At 49.0% G+C, this 19,301-nt stretch overlaps 1 protein-coding gene across 1 annotated transcript in view; it reads left to right on the top strand.

Moving 5' to 3' along the window:
- Positions 1-902: 902 nt before the first annotated feature.
- Positions 903-19,301, top strand: part of LOC309548248 (dead end protein homolog 1-like) — a gene marked incomplete at its 5' end in the record, with an annotated part of 68,185 nt that continues 49,786 nt past the window's right edge. The window contains one exon of the mRNA XM_082248198.1: positions 903-932. Within this exon, the coding sequence (XP_082104324.1) occupies positions 903-932 (30 nt within the window). The remainder of the gene's footprint in view (positions 933-19,301) is intronic.

The following is a 19,301-nucleotide window of genomic DNA, read 5'->3' as shown; positions in this document are numbered from 1 at the left end:
TAGCCATGCATGAAAAGGCACTGGTGGATGCACTGATTGTGTCAGAGCGGGAAATTTTGAACATGGCGGAGATGTTGAGTCAGAGGCACAGGTCCTCCACTGTGGGGGCGGGGGGGGGGGGGGTGTTCCCCTTTCCCGCTTACTTTGACAGCATTGGAGGAGTCCTTGACCTTTAACCATTTTAAGACCGGAAGGATTTGCCCCTTTCCTGACCAGGACCTACTTTGCGATTCGGCACTGCGTTATTTTAACGGAAAATTGTGCGGTTGCGCGACGCTGTACCCAAATAAAATTGACATCCTTTTTTTCCCACATATAGGGCTTTCTTTTGGTGGTATTTGATCACCTGTGCGATTTTTATTTTTTGCGCTCTAAACAAAAAAAAAAACAATATTTTTCACTTTCTGCTATATGACATTCAAAAAACAAAATATGTAAAAATTAAAATTTGTTAACATTCTAGGCCAATTGGTTTTCTGCTACATATTTTTGGTAAAAAAAAAATCGCAATAAGTATATTTTGATTGGTTTGCGCAAAAATTTACCGCGTCTACTAACTACGGGAAAGATTTATGTCATTTTTATTGTTTTCCCCCCGTACGCTTTACGTCAGATGACTTTGTCAGCGGGGGGAGGAGCCTACTCATAGTACGTCGGTCCCTAGGAGGTTCTGTCATCAGGATTTATCTGCTGGTTCCAGCCCGCACTGCTAAAGTGCAGGCGAATGTGAGTGTATTTTCACCTTTTTGTTTTGCAAAATAAAGCATTTAAAACTGAGAGCACTAGATCCCCTCTTTCCTTTATTTTTCTGCTGAGTTCTGCTGTGATCTTATCGCACTCGGAGGGCAGCTCAAGTGGAAGGAGTGGAGATAACAGGCTGTTGGTCCATACGATATCTATGCATGTATGACTCCTTGGAGTCTATCCCTGAGGTGAGCTGCTAATTTGGCACTAGTCACCGGGAGCAGCTGTGTGGAGTGTGGAGCACTGTGGCACTTTAATTATTGATTACAGATGAAGATTGAGAGAGTTTTTATTTGAATAGATTTTTGGTCATTTATTTTCACAGAGTTTTTGGGATTTAATTTTTTCATTGATTATTCACCTGATCACTAACACTGGGACTTTTTTTTGCATTTTATTGCACCTATTATCAGCATTGATTTGCTTTTATAATAGTTTAATATTGTTCATCCAGTGTATATGCACAATTATTATTTGTTTGATTAATTTTCACTTGGCGCAGCAATATTATTTATGTATATGTTTCACTATAAAAAATTCAGCCCAGCGCTCACTCCAAGGGGGAAGACTGGCGTGCTGCTCTCCTCAGGCAGGGAACTCCATCATGGGTACATAGAAAGAGAGAGAAAGGAGGCGCAAACACCTAGTGCATTACCCGTGGTACACTGTTAATAATTTTAATAAAAATGCCAAATGCATACTCACAAACATGAAGATAATAAAAGCGTGTTACAAGAATCCACCATACATATACAGGAACATGTCCTTCAAACCAGGACCGCTAACGCGTTTCGGGAGTCAAGCCCCCTTCCTCAGAGCTGGTCTTGCCAGTCGCAGATCACAACTATATATAGTGGCTTCAATTCCATACATTCAGCCCCCCTCCCCCTCCACCCAGAGGGAGTGGGCGGGAACATCCAGTGCCTCAAATAATAGCCCTCTCCACCCTAGATGAACATTAACCCTTTGCGCATGCATGGAACAAAAAAATAAAAAAAAAAAAAATATTATTAAGGCAACAAATAGTTGTATATGGTAAAATTGTCATGACCATATATATACATATATGTATACGAGATCTGGATGGAATCGGTACTTATTTATGGGCAGATTCATGGGTACAGTGTATTTTTATTTATATTTATTTTTTTATGCAGTGTATTTAGAACCTACCCTGCTCGGGTCTCCTTGGCGTTTCGCCGCCTTCTCTGCTCAGGCCCCGATTAGGTATGAATCTGGCCCCTCGTGTGAGAGCATTTCCTATTGCTATCTGGGCCGCATTCTTCCTGTGGCCATGTTTCACTATGGCTGGGTCGGCTTAGGCCGGTATTTACTATTGCCCTGGTGTCGCAAACTCTGACGAGTGGGCTAAACTTTTACGCCGAGGCCTGGAGGGGAAACAACTTTCCCCCTGCCTTTGAGAAGCGGCTCCTTTGATTTTAGGCTGTCTGTATCAGCAGTGGTCTTTCGGCATCTTATCTTACGGACCAGACTTCTAAGAAGGCCTTATCTGATATCCTGTTTGTGGGCGATCGCCTGTTTGGAGCTTCCTTGGATGACATCATTAAGGTTCTCACAGGGGGGAAGAGTACTCTTCTTCCTTAAGGCTACCAAGGGCAAGGAGCCCATCGTAGACATGAGCCATTCTTCCCGGCTCATAAGAGGTGTTTTTTTGTCCCTCAAGGGATAAAAGTCCTTCAGGGCCTGCCCCAGAGGTTCCAAGAGGACCTGGTCTGGTAAGCCATTAGGGGCTCTTCCAGACCTACGGATAAGGCTTCTGTATCTGGGGTGGGGGGACGTCTTCGCTGATTTCCAGATCCGTGGACCTCTCTGGTACAGGTCAAGTGGGTCCACTAAGTCATTCTGTCCGGCTACAAGATCGAGTTTTGGTCTTTTCCTCCAGAAAGGTTCTTCCCTTCCAACCTGCACTTGTCCCCAGATCTCTTATGGGGTCATTTTGGGGCAGTGCAAGACTTGTTATTTCTTGGGGTAATTGTCCTGGTTCCAGCTTCAGAAATGTTTTAAGGGGTTTTACTCAAACCTGTTTACAGATCCCTAGAAGAAAGGCAAGGTACGTCCAATTCTGGACCTCAATAGCTAAACTGCTTTGTGCGGGTACAGAAGTTCCGAATGGAGTCCATTCGCACGGTAGTGGCTTCTCTACACCTTGGGGATTTTCTTGCTTCTATCAATATCAAGGACGCCTACCCTCACATTCCAAAATGTCCCGGTCACCAGCGCTTCCTCCTCTTTGCCATGGGCGAGGAGCATTATCAGTTTGTAGCATTTACCTTTGGTCTCGCCTCCGTTCAACGGGTCTTCACAAAGTGCTTGTCCTGGTGCTGGCATTGTTGCATCAGCGGGGGATGGCGGTACAGGGGTACCTGGACAATCTTCTTCTGCGAGCAGAGTCTCTGACTGCTCTTATGGACAACTGGGAGATTACTCTGCGATCTCTGAGGGAGTTCGGTTGGATTCTGAACCTTCTGAAATCTGCTCTGGATCTGTCCACAAAACTGGACTATCTAGGTGGGTTCGGCCTCAGCCAAGAGTGTTGCTTTCCCTGGAGAAACTCCAGAAATTATAGGAGGCAATTCAGCTTCTGTTGTCCATGGGTGCTGGGCCTGGTGGTGTCTACCTTCCGTTTGCACAGTTCCACACAAGATTTTTGCAAAAAGAGATTCTGGTGAAATGGGACAAGAATCCACAGACTCTAGAGGGAGCTTCGTTCTCCGGCACTTTGACAGGGAAATCCTTCTCCCCCATACTGGGCGGATGTCACCACAGATGCCAGCCTGTCCGGGTGGGGAGGCATCCTCTGCACAGCTTTTGCTCAGGGGGGTCTGGATTCAGGAAGAGTCCAGACTGCCGATCAGTGTACTGGAACTCAGAGAGATCAGACTTTGTCTGGATCATTGGACAATTAGTCTCCAGAGGTGTCCAGTATGAATTCAATCCAACAATGCCACGGCCGTGGCCTATGTCAATCACCATGGGGGCACAAGAAGTCGCCCATGCCCTTGGAGACTTCTTTCAGGGAAGATCTGCTGTCTCAATGACCGATCTTCTGTCCTGCTTTACAGTGGCTCCTTGGCGTCAGTATCGTCTAAATTATGCCTTTCCCCCTCTCAAACCTCTGCCAAGACTTCTGTGCAGGATTGAGGCAGCAAGTGATTCCGCTCTTTCTGGTGGCTCCAGACTGGCCTCGCCGGTCTTGGTACGCCCATCTGGTATGGTGGTCACCGATGCTCCTTGGAGACTTCCTCTCAGGGAAGATCTGCTGTCTCGATGAGCAATCTTCCATCCTGCTTTACAGTCGCTGGTTTTAACGGCTTGGCTGCTAAAAGCCAGGTGCTGAAGGATAGAGGTTTGTCTGAATCGATGATTCCTACACTGTTAACGGTTAGAAAATCTACCTCTGTGAAGATCTACCATCGTATTTGGAAGACGTAAGTTGCGTGGTGTGCGTCTTATGGGGTTCTCCCTCGCTCCTTTTCGGTGGCTCGGATCTTGGCTTTCCTCCAACGGGGCGGCGTTGAGCAGTGCCTGGCCTTGAGTACCATCAAGGACCAGGTTTTGGCCTTGGCGGTTTTCTTTCAACGTCCATTGGCCCCACTTTCCTTGGTGCGTACCTTTATCCAGGTAGTTCGACACTTGGTTCCTCCAGTGTGGTTTCCATTAGCACAGTGGGTCCTCACATTGATGTTGTCGTTTATCCAGGAATCTCCCTTCAAAAAGTTTGGTAGGTTCCCCTGCTTACATTGTCCCAGAAGGTGGCCTTTTTGGTGGCTATTACTTCTGCGTGCAGGGTGTCAGAGAAGATAGCATTGTCGAATCGTTCACCTTACCTGTTGGCTTACAGAACTAAGATGGTTCTTCGTCCCTGTCCATTCCTTCTAAAGGACGTCTCTGATTTCCGTTTACATGAAGACATTGTGTTGCCTTCCCTATGTCCCAGACCTAAACATCCTAAGGAAATTGCTCTGCATTCCCTGGATGTGGTTCAGGCAATCCGGGTTTACCTGGCAGCTACAGGGTCTTTTAGGGAGTCAGACTCCTTTTTGTACTCACGGTTGAACCTCAAAAAGGTTTGGTTGTTTCTGCTGCGACCATTTCCAGATGGATCAGATAGACAGTGATTCAGGCCTATTCAATTAGGGGTCAGGCTCCTCCCTTCCCTGTTAAGACACACTCTACTAGGGCGCTTAGTGCCTCTTGGGCCTTCCATCATCAGGTTTCAGTGATGCAGGTTTGCAAGTTGGCCACCTGGTCGTCTGTGCACACTTTTACAAAGTTTTATAAGTGGATGTGTTGACATCTGCGGCTGCTTCTTTTGGCCGCAAGTTTTTACAGGCTGCTGTTTAGAGGACCTGTCCTCTTTAACCACTTAACCCCCCGGAGGATTTGGCTGCTCAAAGACCAGGGCCTATTTTGCGATTCGGCACTGCGTGACTTTAACGGACAATTGCGCGCTCGTGCGACGCTGTACCCAAATTAAATTGACGTCCTTTTTTTCCCACCAGCAGAGCTTTCTTTTGGTGGTATTTGATCACCTGTGCGATTTTTACTTTTTGCGCTATAAACAAAAAAAGAACGTCAATTTTGAAAAAATAACAATATCTTTCACATTTTTTTTATATGAAATTCACCCCCAAAAAATGTAAAAATCAAAATTTTTTAACATTTTAGGCCAATTTGTTTTCTGCTACCTATGTTTGGTAAAAAAATTGCAATGGGCGTATTTTGATTGGTTTGCGCAAAAGTTATTGCGTTTACTAACTAAGGGAAAGATTTATGTAATTTTTATTGTTTTTTTTTTTAACTAGTAATGGCGGCGATCTGTGTTTTTTTTTTTTGCGGGACTGCGACATGCGGCGGACAGATCGGACCCCTGACTAACATTTTTGACACTTTTGGGAGTACCAGTGACATTACTACAGTAATCAGTGCTATACATATGCACTCTTACTGTAAAAATGACACTGGCAGGGAAGGGGTTAACTTTATTAGAGATCAAGGGTTAAGTGTGTCCCTAGGGGCGTGCTTCTAACTGTAGAGGGGCGTGGCTTTTGATGTAACCACAGAGACATATGATCCTACATAGCAGGATCGTATGATCTCCGCTGTTACACCAGGGAGAATGACAGGCAGCTTTGTTTACATTAGCCGCCTGCCTTTCTCCCTCTCCAGCAGGAGATCGCAATTGACCGGCGGACATCGGAGCCGCCGGTCACTCGTGCGGGGACCTCAGTGAACGAGCGGGGGCGGGAGCCCGCCCCCTACAGGCTCCTGGGCGAGCGACGTAGTACTACGTCACTTTGCCCAGGAGGGGCTGACCGACACAGTAAAAGTTAAGGGTGTATTGTTTTTTCAGATGAGCTCCAGTTGTTTTGGTTAAGCTCCATGTGGCTATGGTTAGCCTTGGGAAATTTTTCTGCTGTTTTCCCACCCCTCATGTTTAACACTGCTTTGGGACGTCCCAATGGTTAAGAAGAATCAGGAGCTGTGTCCGTCAATGAACGAAAGAGAAAATGGGATTTTTGACTTACCGTGAAATCCATTTCTCTGATGTTCATTGATGGACACAGCACCCACCCCTCTGGAGTTGGTTTTCTTCTGACACTGCTTGTAACAAAACTGAGTGCCTAGAGCTGAGTGTGGGTGTATACCCCCTTGGAATGCCCATAGGTGTAGTCAAGCTTTTTTCTGCCTAGTGTCCTACTCCCGTTCCTGTAGGGGGCAGTATAACCCAAGGGTTAAGAAGAATCAGGAGCTGTGTCCATCAGTAAACATCTGAGAAATGGATTTTACGGCATGTCAAAAATCCCATTTTTACACATATATTTGTAAAATTATATTGCCTAAAGTATTGGGATGCCTTCCTTTTACATGCACATGAACTTTAAAGTGAATGCAAAGTCTTGTGTGTTTTCTTTTTTTTACAAACATGTAATACTTAACCTGCTCTGTGCAGTTGGTTTTGCACAGAGTAGCCCAGATTCTCCTCTTCTTTGGTCCCTCTTTGCTGCTTCTGCCCCTCCCTCTTGTTGAGTGCCCCCACAGCAAGCAGCTTGCTATGGGGGCACCCGAGCCGAGTCACAGCTCCCTGTGTCCATTCAGACATGGAGCTGCCGTTCGCCCCGCCCCCTCTCTCTCCTGATTGGCTAACTGAGTTTGATTGACAGCAGCTGGAGCGCTGTGTCTCAGCCAATCAGGAGGGAGAGTTCCAGGTGGCCGAGGGACTCATGCACATCGCTGGATAGAGAAGGGGCTCAGGTAAATATTAGGGGGGCTGAGGGTGGCTGCTGCACACATAGGTGTATATTGATTGGTTTGTGCAAAAGTTATAGCGTCTACAAAGTACAAACTATGGGATACATACTGGATTTTTTTTTTTTTTGTTACTAGTAATTGCGGCGATCAGCTACTTATAGCAGGATTGCAATATTGCGGCAGACAGTCTGACACTGACACTTTGTGGGAACCAATGACACCAATACAGTAATCACTGCTAAAATAATGCACTGTCACTGTACTAGTTAGGGTTAAATGTGTGTCTAACCAGTGTTTTTGTGTTTACTATGTGCTGCTTTCACTAAGGGATGTGCTGATTTTATTCCCTGCATTGCAGGGAAACAAAATCCAGCATCCCTGCTGTCAAGACAGAGCTCTGCCTTGTTTACAAAAGCGGAGCTGTGTCCTGTCTTCCTCCTATCAGTGGGTGCCGGCGGTCATCCATTGGCTGGCTCCCACTAATCAGTTTGTGCTGTAACTAATCACAGCACAAGCAGCGTGTGCACCCCCCACCCGAAAGAGCAGAATCACATATAAATAAGTGATGCTGCGCAGCTGGCCTGCACTGTAGCAATAAATACAGTGCGCGGTCAGCGGGTGGTTAAAAAAGACGTGGTTAAAAAAAATAACTTGTCAAAAACTATCTTTGTTTTCTATTTATTTTTTTACACATTTATTGGTAAATGAGTAGGGGTACAATGTATTTCATACTCATTCACACAACCAGATTCCGATAACCCCCCACCCATAGGCGCCCACGACCACCGCCCAGGATTGAGGGGAAGAGGCCCATGTCCCTATTACCATGGGCATGGGGACAGGGTGATTTGTGCGGGTAGACCCCCCTACCCCAAAGCACCCCCCCCTCCATGTTGAGGGCATGTGGCCTGGTATGGTTTAGGAGAAAGGGGGGGGGCGGAGGAGGGGTGCTCGTTCTGCTTGCTCGGAGAAGGGTCTGGTATGGATTTTGGGGGAGACACCCATGCCTAGGGCAAGAACTTGCCCTATATATCCTGCTATCCTAAAATATAATTTCTCTTACGTCCTCCGACAGTCGCCGCCATCTTCATATTCGTCACAATGGGGTGTTAAAGGGGCAGTTAACCCTTTATTCTCCGGCATTTTTTTGGGGCAATGGATTCTCAGGAAGGCAAATTTCCTGCCACCTTGGTGGGTAGCCAGGGGACTGCTGTTTCCCCCCCAGGGGGGGATTTGGCTGAGGTGGTGGCTAACCTTGCTGCTCAGGTGCAGATGCTTGTGGCTGCTCAATCCACTAAAAGACCCAGAGTTTCAATGTCCTCTGATTCAGAGGGTGATGGTGATGGGGCTGCTATGGCTGGGATCTCCTTATCGTAGTCCCGTTCCTCCCTGGATCTCGTGGGGTCCGAGGTGGAGACTGAGGTTGAAGGGGTTGATAATTCTCCCCCTGGCTCGCCTGAAGAGCTTGCAATCATGGATAAATTGGTTGCTTCTATTAAACAAACGCTGCGTTTGCAGGATGAACCGTGTCCTCCTGCTGCCCTGGCGGCTTATGGGACACAGAAAAGAGGCAAGACATCGCAGGTCTTTCCCTGCACTGATGATTTTCAGCGCGCCGCTAAGGAACAATGGCGCAATTTACGCAAACCTTTTGCTGTGCCAAGTAGGTTCAGGCTGCGTTATCCTTTCACGCCTACCACTGATGAACGGTGGTGTGTGCCACCCCCGGTGGATCACGCGATCGCAGTTTTGAATAAATCCACTGCGATTCCTGCAGAAGATACTCCGGTGTTCCGAGATGCCACGCATAGGAGACTGGAGTCTCTTGCCCGCCATACTTATTCTGTTACGGGTTCGATGCTTAAAGCTCTGTTTGCCTCTCTTATGGCAGCCCAGGCTGTCGCGAGTTGGACGCAGGTGCTTAGGCGCGTTCTAGTGGCTGATTCGGCCTCACCGGCGACATTGGATATGGTGGATCAAATCCATCAAGGTGTCATGTATTTGTGTGATGCGGACTTGGATTTAGTGCCGTTGGCTGCACGTGTACACAGCGTGGCGGTGTTGTCTCGCCGCCTGGTTTGGTTAAAGTGTTGGTCTGTGGACCAATCAGACCTAGCCAATCTGCCTTATGATGGATCTCGCCTTTTTGGGGAATCCTTGGATACGTTGATAAAGGGGATCACGGGCGGTAAGAGCACACTCTTACCCCATTTCCCCAAGGCTAAGGGGGCTCCTGGTAAGAAGCATACTAATTTTCGGCCTTCTCAGGGGTCCTTTCGTGCCTTTCGGTCGCACTACAAGGGCAAACCGTTCAAGGGTCACGGCTCCCAAAAGAAGCCGTGGACAGGTAAGCAGAAGTCCGGCCAGTCCCCAGTTCTGGGGTGGGGGGACGTTTGCTCAGTTTTCTTCAATCCTGGCTGGCCCGCGTTCGGGACAGGTGGGTTCAGGAGATCGTTCGGTCCGGGTACAAGATCGAGTCCCTATCTCGGCCGGCGAGCAGGTTTTTTCCCTCAAATCATCGGGACAGATTTCGGGGGTTTTATTCAAATCTGTTCACTGTGCCCAGGAAGGAGGGCAAGGTACGTACAATTCTGGACTTAAAAGCTCTGAACCGCTTTACGGGTTCGCAAGTTCCGCATGGAATCTCTGCGCTCGGTGGTGGTGGCTCTAGTTCCGGGAGAATTCATGGCATCCATCGACTTGAAGGATGCGTACCTTCACATCCCCATTTTCGAGGGTCACCAGAGGTACCTTCGATTCGCCATTGCGGAGGATCATTACCAATTCGTGGCGTTACCCTTCGGTCTCGCTTCGGCTCCGCGGGTGTTCACCAAGGTGCTTGCACCGGTTCTGGCCTTATTGAGAGCCCAGGGTATCTCAATCCTTGGGTATCTGGACGACATTCTGGTTTGGTCTGCAACCAGTCAGGGTCTGGTGAGGGACCTGTCCGTCACGATGGAGACTCTGCAGGAGTTTGGTTGGACGATAAACGTCCCAAAAGCGACGCTGTGCCCGTCGGTTCATCTTCCCTACCTGGGAATGATCCTGGACTCTGTTCAGGCGAAGGTCTTCCTACCGGAAGACAAGCTCAGGACACTTCAGGACGAAGTCAGGTCCCTTCGGGACGTTCCGTGCTCATCCCTCCGGACGGGCATGAGGTGTCTAGGTTTGATGGTCTCGGCCTTCGAGGCGATTCCCTTTGCCCAGTTTCACACGAGGGGTCTCCAGGCGGAGATCCTGTCCAGGTGGGACGGGCGACCACAGTCTCTGGATCTTCAGATCTCGTTGACTCCTCGCACCAGAAGGAATCTTCTGTGGTGGCTGCAGTCCCCGGCGGTGTCGGGGGGCAAGTCTTTTCGTCCGCTTTCGTGGACGGTGGTCACCACGGATGCCAGCCTGTCGGGCTGGGGTGGTGTTCTGGGCGTTCTGTCCGCCCAGGGTACTTGGTCGGAGGGGGAGTCCTCCCTTCCGATCAACATTCTGGAATTGCGGGCGATAAATCTCTGCCTTCGACGTTGGACGGACAAGCTTCAGGGCCGTCCAGTTCGGGTGCAGACTGACAATGCCACGGCGGTGGCCTACATCAACCACCAAGGGGGCACCAGGAGTGCCCGAGCGGCTCGGGAGGTGGCCGATATTCTGTCCTGGGCCGAGACGCACGTTCCGGCGATCACGGCGGTTCACATTCCGGGGGTGGAGAACTGGCAAGCGGATTATCTGAGTCGCCAGTCTCTGGACCAGGGGGAATGGTCGCTCCACCCGGATGTCTTCCAGATGTTGTGCGCGAAGTGGGGTCTCCCAGATGTGGACCTGTTCGCGTCTCGTCTGAACAACAAGGTGGGAAGGTTTGTGGCAAGGACGCGCGATCCTCGGGCAGACGCGTCAGACGCGTTAGTGGCTCCGTGGCATCAGTATCGACTGATGTATGCGTTCCCACCAATTCAGTTGCTATCCCGGTTCCTTCGCAGGTTGTCTTCGGAACCGCTCACAGTGATTCTGGTGGCGCCAGACTGGCCCCGCCGGTCTTGGTACGCAGACCTCGTGAATCTGGCGGTCGACGCTCCATTGCGTCTGCCTCTTCGAGAAGATCTTCTGTCTCAAGGACCGATATTCCATCCTGCTTTACAGTCGCTGGCTTTGACGGCCTGGCTGTTGAAATCGAGGTCCTGAAAGATAGGGGTCTCTCCCCGGAGGTCATTCATACTTTGATCAACGCTAGAAAGGCCTCTTCGGGGAAGGTTTGCTACCGTACTTGGAAGGCCTATTTTGCCTGGTGTGAGTCCAGGGGGTTTTCCCCCCCGCTCATGCTCGTGTCTAGGGTGTTGTCTTTCCTTCAAACGGGTGTGGACTAGCGTTTGGCCACGATTAAGGGTCAGATTTCTGCGCTGGCCGTTCTTTTTCAACGCCCTGTGGCGTCTAATTCTCTGGTTGGCACCTTTGTTCAAGGGGTGCGACACCTGGTCCCTCCTCGGAGGGAGCCTTTGCCTCCATGGGACTTGAACCTTGTTCTGTCCGTGTTACAACATGCTCCCTTTGAAAAGATCAGGGAGATCTCATTACTTCTGTTGTCTAAGAAGGTCGCCTTTTTGGTGGCGATCACTTCGGCTCGCAGAGTGTCGGAGCTGGCAGCCTTGTCCTGCAGGTCTCCGTATCTGGTGCTTCACTTGGATAAGGTGGTCTTGCGACCTAATCCTTCTTTTCTTCCGAAAAGGATCTCGGAATTTCACCTCAATGAGGACATTGTCTTGCCTTCACTTTGCGCGAAGCCTAAGCATCCGAAGGAGGTGGCCTTACATTCCTTGGATGTTGTTCGGGCGATCAGGGTTTACCTGTCAGCGACTAAATCTTTTCGCAAGACGGATTCTCTCTTTGTCCTTCCTGAGGGACCTCGGAAGGGCTTGGCTGAGTCGGCTTCTACCATCGCCAAATGGATCAGACAGACTATTGAGCAGGCATATGCTTTGAAGGGAAAAGTTCCCCCTTTGCCTGTGAAGGCGCACTCTACCAGATCTCTGAGTACGTCTTGGGCCTGTCATCATCGGGCTTCTGTGGCCCAGGTGTGTAAGGTGGCGACTTGGTCGTCCGTTCACACATTCTCAAAGTTCTACAAAGTGGATGTTCAGGCATCGGCAGATGCTTCCTTTGGCCGCAAGGTTCTTAGTGCGGCAGTACCTTAGGGTCCCTTGTTTTTTTGGGCCCTCGGCTGTTTGGGATGTTTTTTATCCCTAGGTTATTTGTTCTTCCTGGGTTGTTGCTCCTGTTGAGCAAAACTTTTTTTCATGCTGCCCAGCTGGTTTCCTTCCTTTTGGTAAGGTTCCTTTCTCTGATGTGGGTCCTGCGTTGCCTTAGGCGCGGCTGCGTTTCCCACCCCTCATGTATGCACTGCTTTGGGATGTCCCCATAGTGACGAATATGGAGAGGCGGCAACTGTCGGAGGACGTAAGAGAAAACTGAATTTTTGTAAAATCTTACCTGTAAAATTCCTTTCTCTGAGTCCTCTGACAGTCGCCGCCCCCGCCCCTCTTTTGGGGTTTGTTTATGTACTCTACTGCTATTCTACTGAAACTGAGGTATGGATACAGGAAGCAGGAGGGTATTGACTGAGGGGACCACCCCCTGCGGGTGGGATATGCTAAAAGCTTTAATATTGACATATTCTGTTGCCTAGCTACTCCTACGGAGCAAAGGTCAATTACCCCATAGTGACGAATATGGAGAGGCGGCGACTGTCGGAGGACTCAGAGAAAGGAATTTTACAGGTAAAATGTACTGTGCTGCCAAACAGAATAATTTCATCACTTTCTTTACTAACCTCTCATCCAGACCTAATCACTCTCAATAATGGCCTGTCATCCAGTTCTTGTCAACTCTTTATTACCTTCAACTCTCTATGTAGTCCTTCACTACTGCGCCCCACTAACACATTCACTGCTCAGAACATTGCAAGTTATTTCAAAAACAAGATAGATGGGATTTGTAATGAGATCTCCACTGTTCAGATATTTCCCCCACTGAGCATACTACCTTTACCACCACTTTTAATTTTTACAGTATGTACTAGGTGGGAGGGCTTACTGAGGGGTCTGTACTGGAAGGGGGGCTTACTAAGTGGTCTGTACTGTACAGACCACTTAGTAAGCCCCCCTCCCAGTACACTAGTACAGACCACTCAGTAAGCCCTCCAACCTAGTACAAACCCCTTAGTAAGCCCCCCCTCCCAGTACAGACCCCTCAGTAAGCCCTCCCACCTAGTACAGACTGTACTAGGTGGGAGGGCGTACTGAGGGGTCTGCACTGGGAGGGGGGGCTTACTAAGGGGTCTGTACTAGGTGGGAGGGCTTACTGAGGGGTCTGCACTGGGAGGGGTTCTTACTAAGTGGTCTGTACTGTACAGACCACTTAGTAAGCCCCCTCCCAGTACAGACCCCCAGTAAGCCCTCCCACCTAGTACAGGCCATTACAAGCCGCCACAGTACAGTACAAGCCGGTGTAGTGCCGCACATGTGACATCTCTTAAGTAGCTGGGTGATCGGGGAGGATGGCGCTGCGGCAGAAGCTGTGGCGGAGTACAGGGGTGCTGGAGACGGTCAGCGCTCACCTCTTGTCTCCGGCATCGGTGTGGACGGTCTTGTCTCCGGCATCGGTGTGGACGGTCTTGTCTCCGGCATCGGTGTGGACGGAGCCCGGCAGGGGAATTTCAAGCGGCGCGGCGGCCGGCCAGGGGGCGTGTGACGTCACGCGTAGACGCGTCAACGCTTTTCACGCACGTCGACGGATTTTTTGTAGTCGACGCGTCGTGGCAGCCCTACTGTAGTCCCCCTAGTTGTAGTATAGCCGGCTCTGGTAAGGAGGAATGCTGGGCTCTGTAGTCCCCCTAGTTGTAGTATAACAGGCTCTGGTAAGGAGTAATGCTTGGCTCTGTGCAGAGCTACAGAGCCCAGCATTCCTCCTTACCAGGGCCCGTTATACTACAACTAGGGGGACTACAGAGCCCAGCATTCCTCCTTACCAGGGCCTACTGTACTACAACTAGGGGGACTACAGAGCCCAGCATTCCTCCTTACCAGGGCCTACTGTACTACAACTAGGGGCACTACAGAGCCCAGCATTCCTCCTTACCAGGGCCTGTTATACAACAACTAGGGGGACTACAGAGTCTGTAGTAGTCCCCCTAATTGTAGTATAACAGGCCCTGGTAAGGAGGAATGCTGGGCTCTGTAGTGCCCCTAGTTGTATTATAGCAGGCCCTGGAAAGGAGGAATGCTGGGCCCTGTAGTGCCCCGACTTACCAGGAAGCAGAGCTGCAGCCAGTTGTGGATGAAGTAGCGGTAGGTGTATGGAGTAGGGCTCGGACAGGTCCTGGGTGATGAGCCTCATGTCGGGAATTTGGAGCTCGGACTAGTGCAGTGCACGGTACAGGCGGAAAGCAGGGCCTCCTCGCTCCCCTGCGGTCAACTCAGGCTGTCTGCCGAGAACCGCACAGCTACCAGAAGTGTACCGAGCTGGGAAAGCCGCGACTTCGAGCGGCCGGGCTGCAGCGTGCTAAGTGGGCGTGCCGTGTGTATCCCGGGGCCAGAGAGAGCACTGATAGCTCCGCTCTCCTCCTCTCCTCTCCCGCACCGCCAGGAGGAGCTCCGTATCCCACAAGCCTGGCCAGCGCCGCCATGTCACTTCTGTCCCCGCCGCCGGAAGTGACGCCATTAGGTAATCGATTATTCAACCACCCCGAATCAATGCAGAATCGCGAAGGGTCGCATCGCGATGCATCGATTCGGCGATTATATTCAGCAGCCCTAGTGCTTACTAACGTGTGTGGGGGGAGGTGACTGAGTGACACAGGGACAGATCGCATGTTCAGCTATGCTGAACCCTGCAATCTGTCACTGTTTGTCACTTAGGAGATCCACCGCTCTGTTTACACAAGCGGGCGGATCTCCAAACTTGATTCCCCGACAATCGGGGAAGAGCAGCGGCGATCGCCGCCGCTCCTCCCCTGGCCCGACTCCCGCTGTGACTGAAAACAGCGGGAGCGCGCCTCCGGCGGCGAGCGAGCGCCGCCTACAAGGGGAGGAGTCCAGCGACGTAGGTCTACATCGCTGGACGGAATCTAGCCACTTTGCCGCAGTACAGTCCGAGTGACTGGTCGGCAAGTGGTTAATCTGTCTTTCTACTGGCATCTTTCCCTCCCAATAAAACATGTGCCGGTCACCCCCATACTTGAAAGGCCTTCCTCTTTTTCGGAAACAACACTCCACAGAAAATTCTCTTCTAAAACCCACTAATTCTTAGCTACTAAAACCAATGGCCGGTACTCTGTACTAATACTATTAGACCTTCTTGCTGCCTTTAAGGCCAGTTCAGCAGGAACCGGACAAGATTCAATCCATTAATGGGCAGGCTAAATGTACCAAGTTGATTGATTGATCATCTTGGGTACAACCAGTCTGCCGGATTTGCTTACGATTATTGCAAGCGGCTGCTATAGCTGCTAGCGATAATCACTGTCTTCTCCCAGTGGGGGCATCTTCTCCCACCCGCACCTCCCCCTGCCGGGAGAAGACAATTGCTCAGCAGGAGAGATTCACCTGTCAGCACTGTCTGAAAAGTGAAAACCTGTGGAAATAGGTTTGCACTGTCTGTGGCCTGCCTAATACATTTGATCACCTGCTCCTCCTCACAAAACACAATACATTACCCACTACCTTGGCCTTCAAGACTCTCCCCTTTACTGGTTTTCCTCATATCTATCCAAGCGCTTCTTCAGTGTCACCTACTATCATCTTCTTTTCTCTTCCTCTTTTCATAGTCAGCCAGGGTAGTGTCCCTAGGACCTCTTCAATCCTCTATCTACACTACCTCACTTGGCCATTTAACCACTTTACCCCCAGCCACTGTGCTGCTACTGCGGCACAGTGGCTCGTTCCCGTCCAGCGACGTAGACCTACGTCGCTGGACTCCTCCCCCTGTAGGCGGCGCTCGCGCGCCGCCGGAGGCACGCTCCCGCTGTTTTCAATCACAGCGGGAGTCGGGCCAGGGGAGGAGCGGCGGCGATCGCCGCTGTTCTGCCCCGATCGTCAGGGAATCGAGTGAGGAGATCCGCCCGCCTGTGTAAACAGAGCGGGCGGATCTCCTAAGTGACAGGGACTGACAGATCGGAGTGTTCAGCATAGCTGAACATCCGATCTGTCCTTCTGTCACTCAGTCACCTCCCCCCCCACACGTCAGTAAGCACCAGGCATACATTAACCCCTCCCTCTCCAATAAAATTAACCCCTTCACTGCCAGTGTCATTTTTACAGTAACAGTGGATATATATAGCACTGATTACTGCAGTAATGTCACTGGTACCCCCAAAAGTGTCAAAAATGTCAGTCAAGGGTCCGATCTGTCCGCCGCAATGTCGCAGTCCCGCAAAAAAAATCGCAGATCGCCGCCATTACTCGTTAAAAAAAAAACACCAAAAATGACAGAAATCTTTCCCTTAGTTAGTAAACGCAATAACTTTTGCGCAAACCAATCAAAATACGCTTATCGTGATTTTTTTTACCAAACATATGTAGCAGAAAACAAATTGGCCAAAAATTTTAAAAAAATTTGATTTTTACATTTTTTTGGGGGGGAATTTCATATAAAAAAATGTTAAAAATATTGTTATTTTTTCAAAATAAACGCTCTTTTTTTGTTTATAGCGCAAAAGTAAAAATCGCACAGGTGATCAAATGCCACCAAAATAAAGCTCTATTTGTGGGAAAAAAAGGACGTAAATTTCGTTTGGGTACGGCGTCGCACGACCGCGCAATTGTCAGTTAAAGTCGCACAGCGCCGAATCGCAAAAAGTGGCCTGGACGTAAGACAGCAAAATCCTCCAGTGGTAAAGTAGAAACATAGAAATATAGAATGTGTCGGCAGATAAGAACCATTTGGAACCCATCTAGTCTGCCCAATATATCTGAATCCTATGAATAGTCCCTGGCCCATGCATGCTTAAACTCCTTCACTGTATTTGCAGCTACCACTTCTGCAGGAAGGTTATTCCATGCATCCACTTCTCTCTCAGTAAAGTAATACTTCCTCATATTACTTTTAAACCTTTTCCCCTCTAATTTAAAACTGTGTCCTCTTGTGGTAGTTTTTCTTCTTTTAAATATGCTCTCCTCCTTTCCCGAGTTGATTCCCTTTATGTATTTAAAAGTTTCTATCATATCCCCTCTGTCTCTTCTTTCTTCCAAGCTATACATGTTAAGGTCCTTTAACCTTTCCTGGCAAGTTTTTTCCTGCAATCCATGTACTAGTTTAGTAGCTCTTCTCTGGACTCTCTCTAGAGTATCTATATCCTTCTGGAGATATGGCCTCCAGTACTGCGCACAATACTCCAAGTGAGGTCTCACCAGTGTTATGTACAGCGGCATAAGCACTTCTCTCTTTCTACTGCTTATACCTCTCCCTATACATCCAAGCATTCTGCTGGCATTTTGTGCTGCTCTATTACATTGTCTTCCCACCTTTAAGTCTTCTGAAATAATTACTCCTAAATCCCTTTCCTCAGATACTGAGGTCAGGACTGTGTCAAATATTCTATATTCTGCCCTTGGGTTTTTACGCCCCAGGTGCATTATCTTGCACTTATCCACATTAAATTTCAGTTGCCAGAGTTCTGACCATCCTTCTAGTTTTCCTAAATCCTTTTCCATTTGGCGTTTCCCTCCAGGAACATAAAGTGGTTAATAACCTCCTATGGCTTCCAATACCATCTTAATACTGATGGCACCCCGATCTATCCCTCTGCTCCCCAGTTCACCCCTTCAGTCTTTTTGTGTGTCAATAATTTACTAACTGAAATATCAGTATGGATGTCATAAAACGTCCTAAAACCATTTCCAGTAATATACTCCGACCTTTCCTTTCTGCTTATATCTAATAACCGTGCAAATCTTGCCACCTTCACCTCCATAATATTTGCCCCATTTTTAACCGAGACCACAAAGTTACCAACTTACTTATTATCGCTCGCTTGACTATTGCAACTCTCTCCTCGTAGATCTATCTCTACACAGGCTGTGCCACCTTCTAGCGATGCACCGAATGTTCAGCAACCGAAATTATTCGGCCGAAAATAGCCAAAAAAGCACTTTCGGAGTTCGGCCGAATAAGTAAATAGGCCGAATAAATTTTGCCGAACAATGAAGTTCTGTAGTAAATGATTTCTTTTTACCACTAGGAGGACAGTGCACACCTCAGGCTTTACCAGGCATTTAAACTTCTCCACATATCCTCGTCACTTCCGGTTGCTCTCTTCTATACAAAACAGAGGACGGCTCAAGTCTCGCGATGTTTCCTGAAGAAATCCTTTCTGTTTGGGCGGAAGTTGTGTTTGTAGCCTGAGAGTGATAGAGAGATGGATGCGGGGGGAAGGAGGTTGGAAGGACGCTGCTGTTTCGGCATCTCCCAGCTGAGCTGAGTCCCCAGGAGCAGAGAGAGCTGCTGGAGAAGAGCGGAGCATGCAGTGTGCGCATGTGTTGTGGGAGGACGAGGGGGAGCCTGGTAAGAGGGAGCACAGATACTGTGTATGAGCCCCTGTGTGCTCCATGTGTACAGTGATCGCTGTGTGTAATACTAGTACACTCCGGCTAGGAATAAATAACATTGAAGCCGACATATGGGTATGATTTGTATTGGTCCAGACTGGCACAGTGTACTTACCTGACGGATCCCTGGGGAAGCTGGAAATGCCCCTCCTCCACTGATCACCGCAGTCTTCTGGCTGAGCAGCTGCATAGTGACCACATGGAGAGGTTCGCTGGCCACCGCTACCATTTACAGAATATTTTTGAAATTGTATTTTTGTTATTTGATTTATTTATCTGAAAAGCAACACAAAATAGTAAAAAGCAAATTTTTACCATTTAATTATTGTAATGGTGAAAAAATTGGCAAAATAAATGGAAAAAATGCGAAATACCGCGTTCGGTATTCGGCCTTCGGCCAAGCATTTCATTATTATTCTGCTTCGGCTTCGGCCAAGAATTTCATTTTGGTGCATCCCTACCACCTTCCCAACCATTCAGTGCCAGCCACCTTGCTCTGCCAATTCCACCACTGGCTTCCAGAAGCCCAGTGAATAAAACACACCGTGTTACGTTTTTGACCTATGAAAAACAAACCACAAGCACAGTAAAATCATGGCGAATTTGCGGTAAAATTGTGGCACAATGGCTGCAAACTCGCGGCAAAATCACGTGCGCTTCCAGTGCTATTTTTGGCACCTTTTTCTCTTATTGACAAAA

Source organism: Pelophylax lessonae, assembly GCF_965119305.1.
Source record: "Pelophylax lessonae genome assembly, chromosome: 2".
NCBI classification, from domain to species: Eukaryota; Metazoa; Chordata; class Amphibia; order Anura; family Ranidae; genus Pelophylax; species Pelophylax lessonae.
This window is presented reverse-complemented; position numbering and strand designations above follow the sequence as displayed.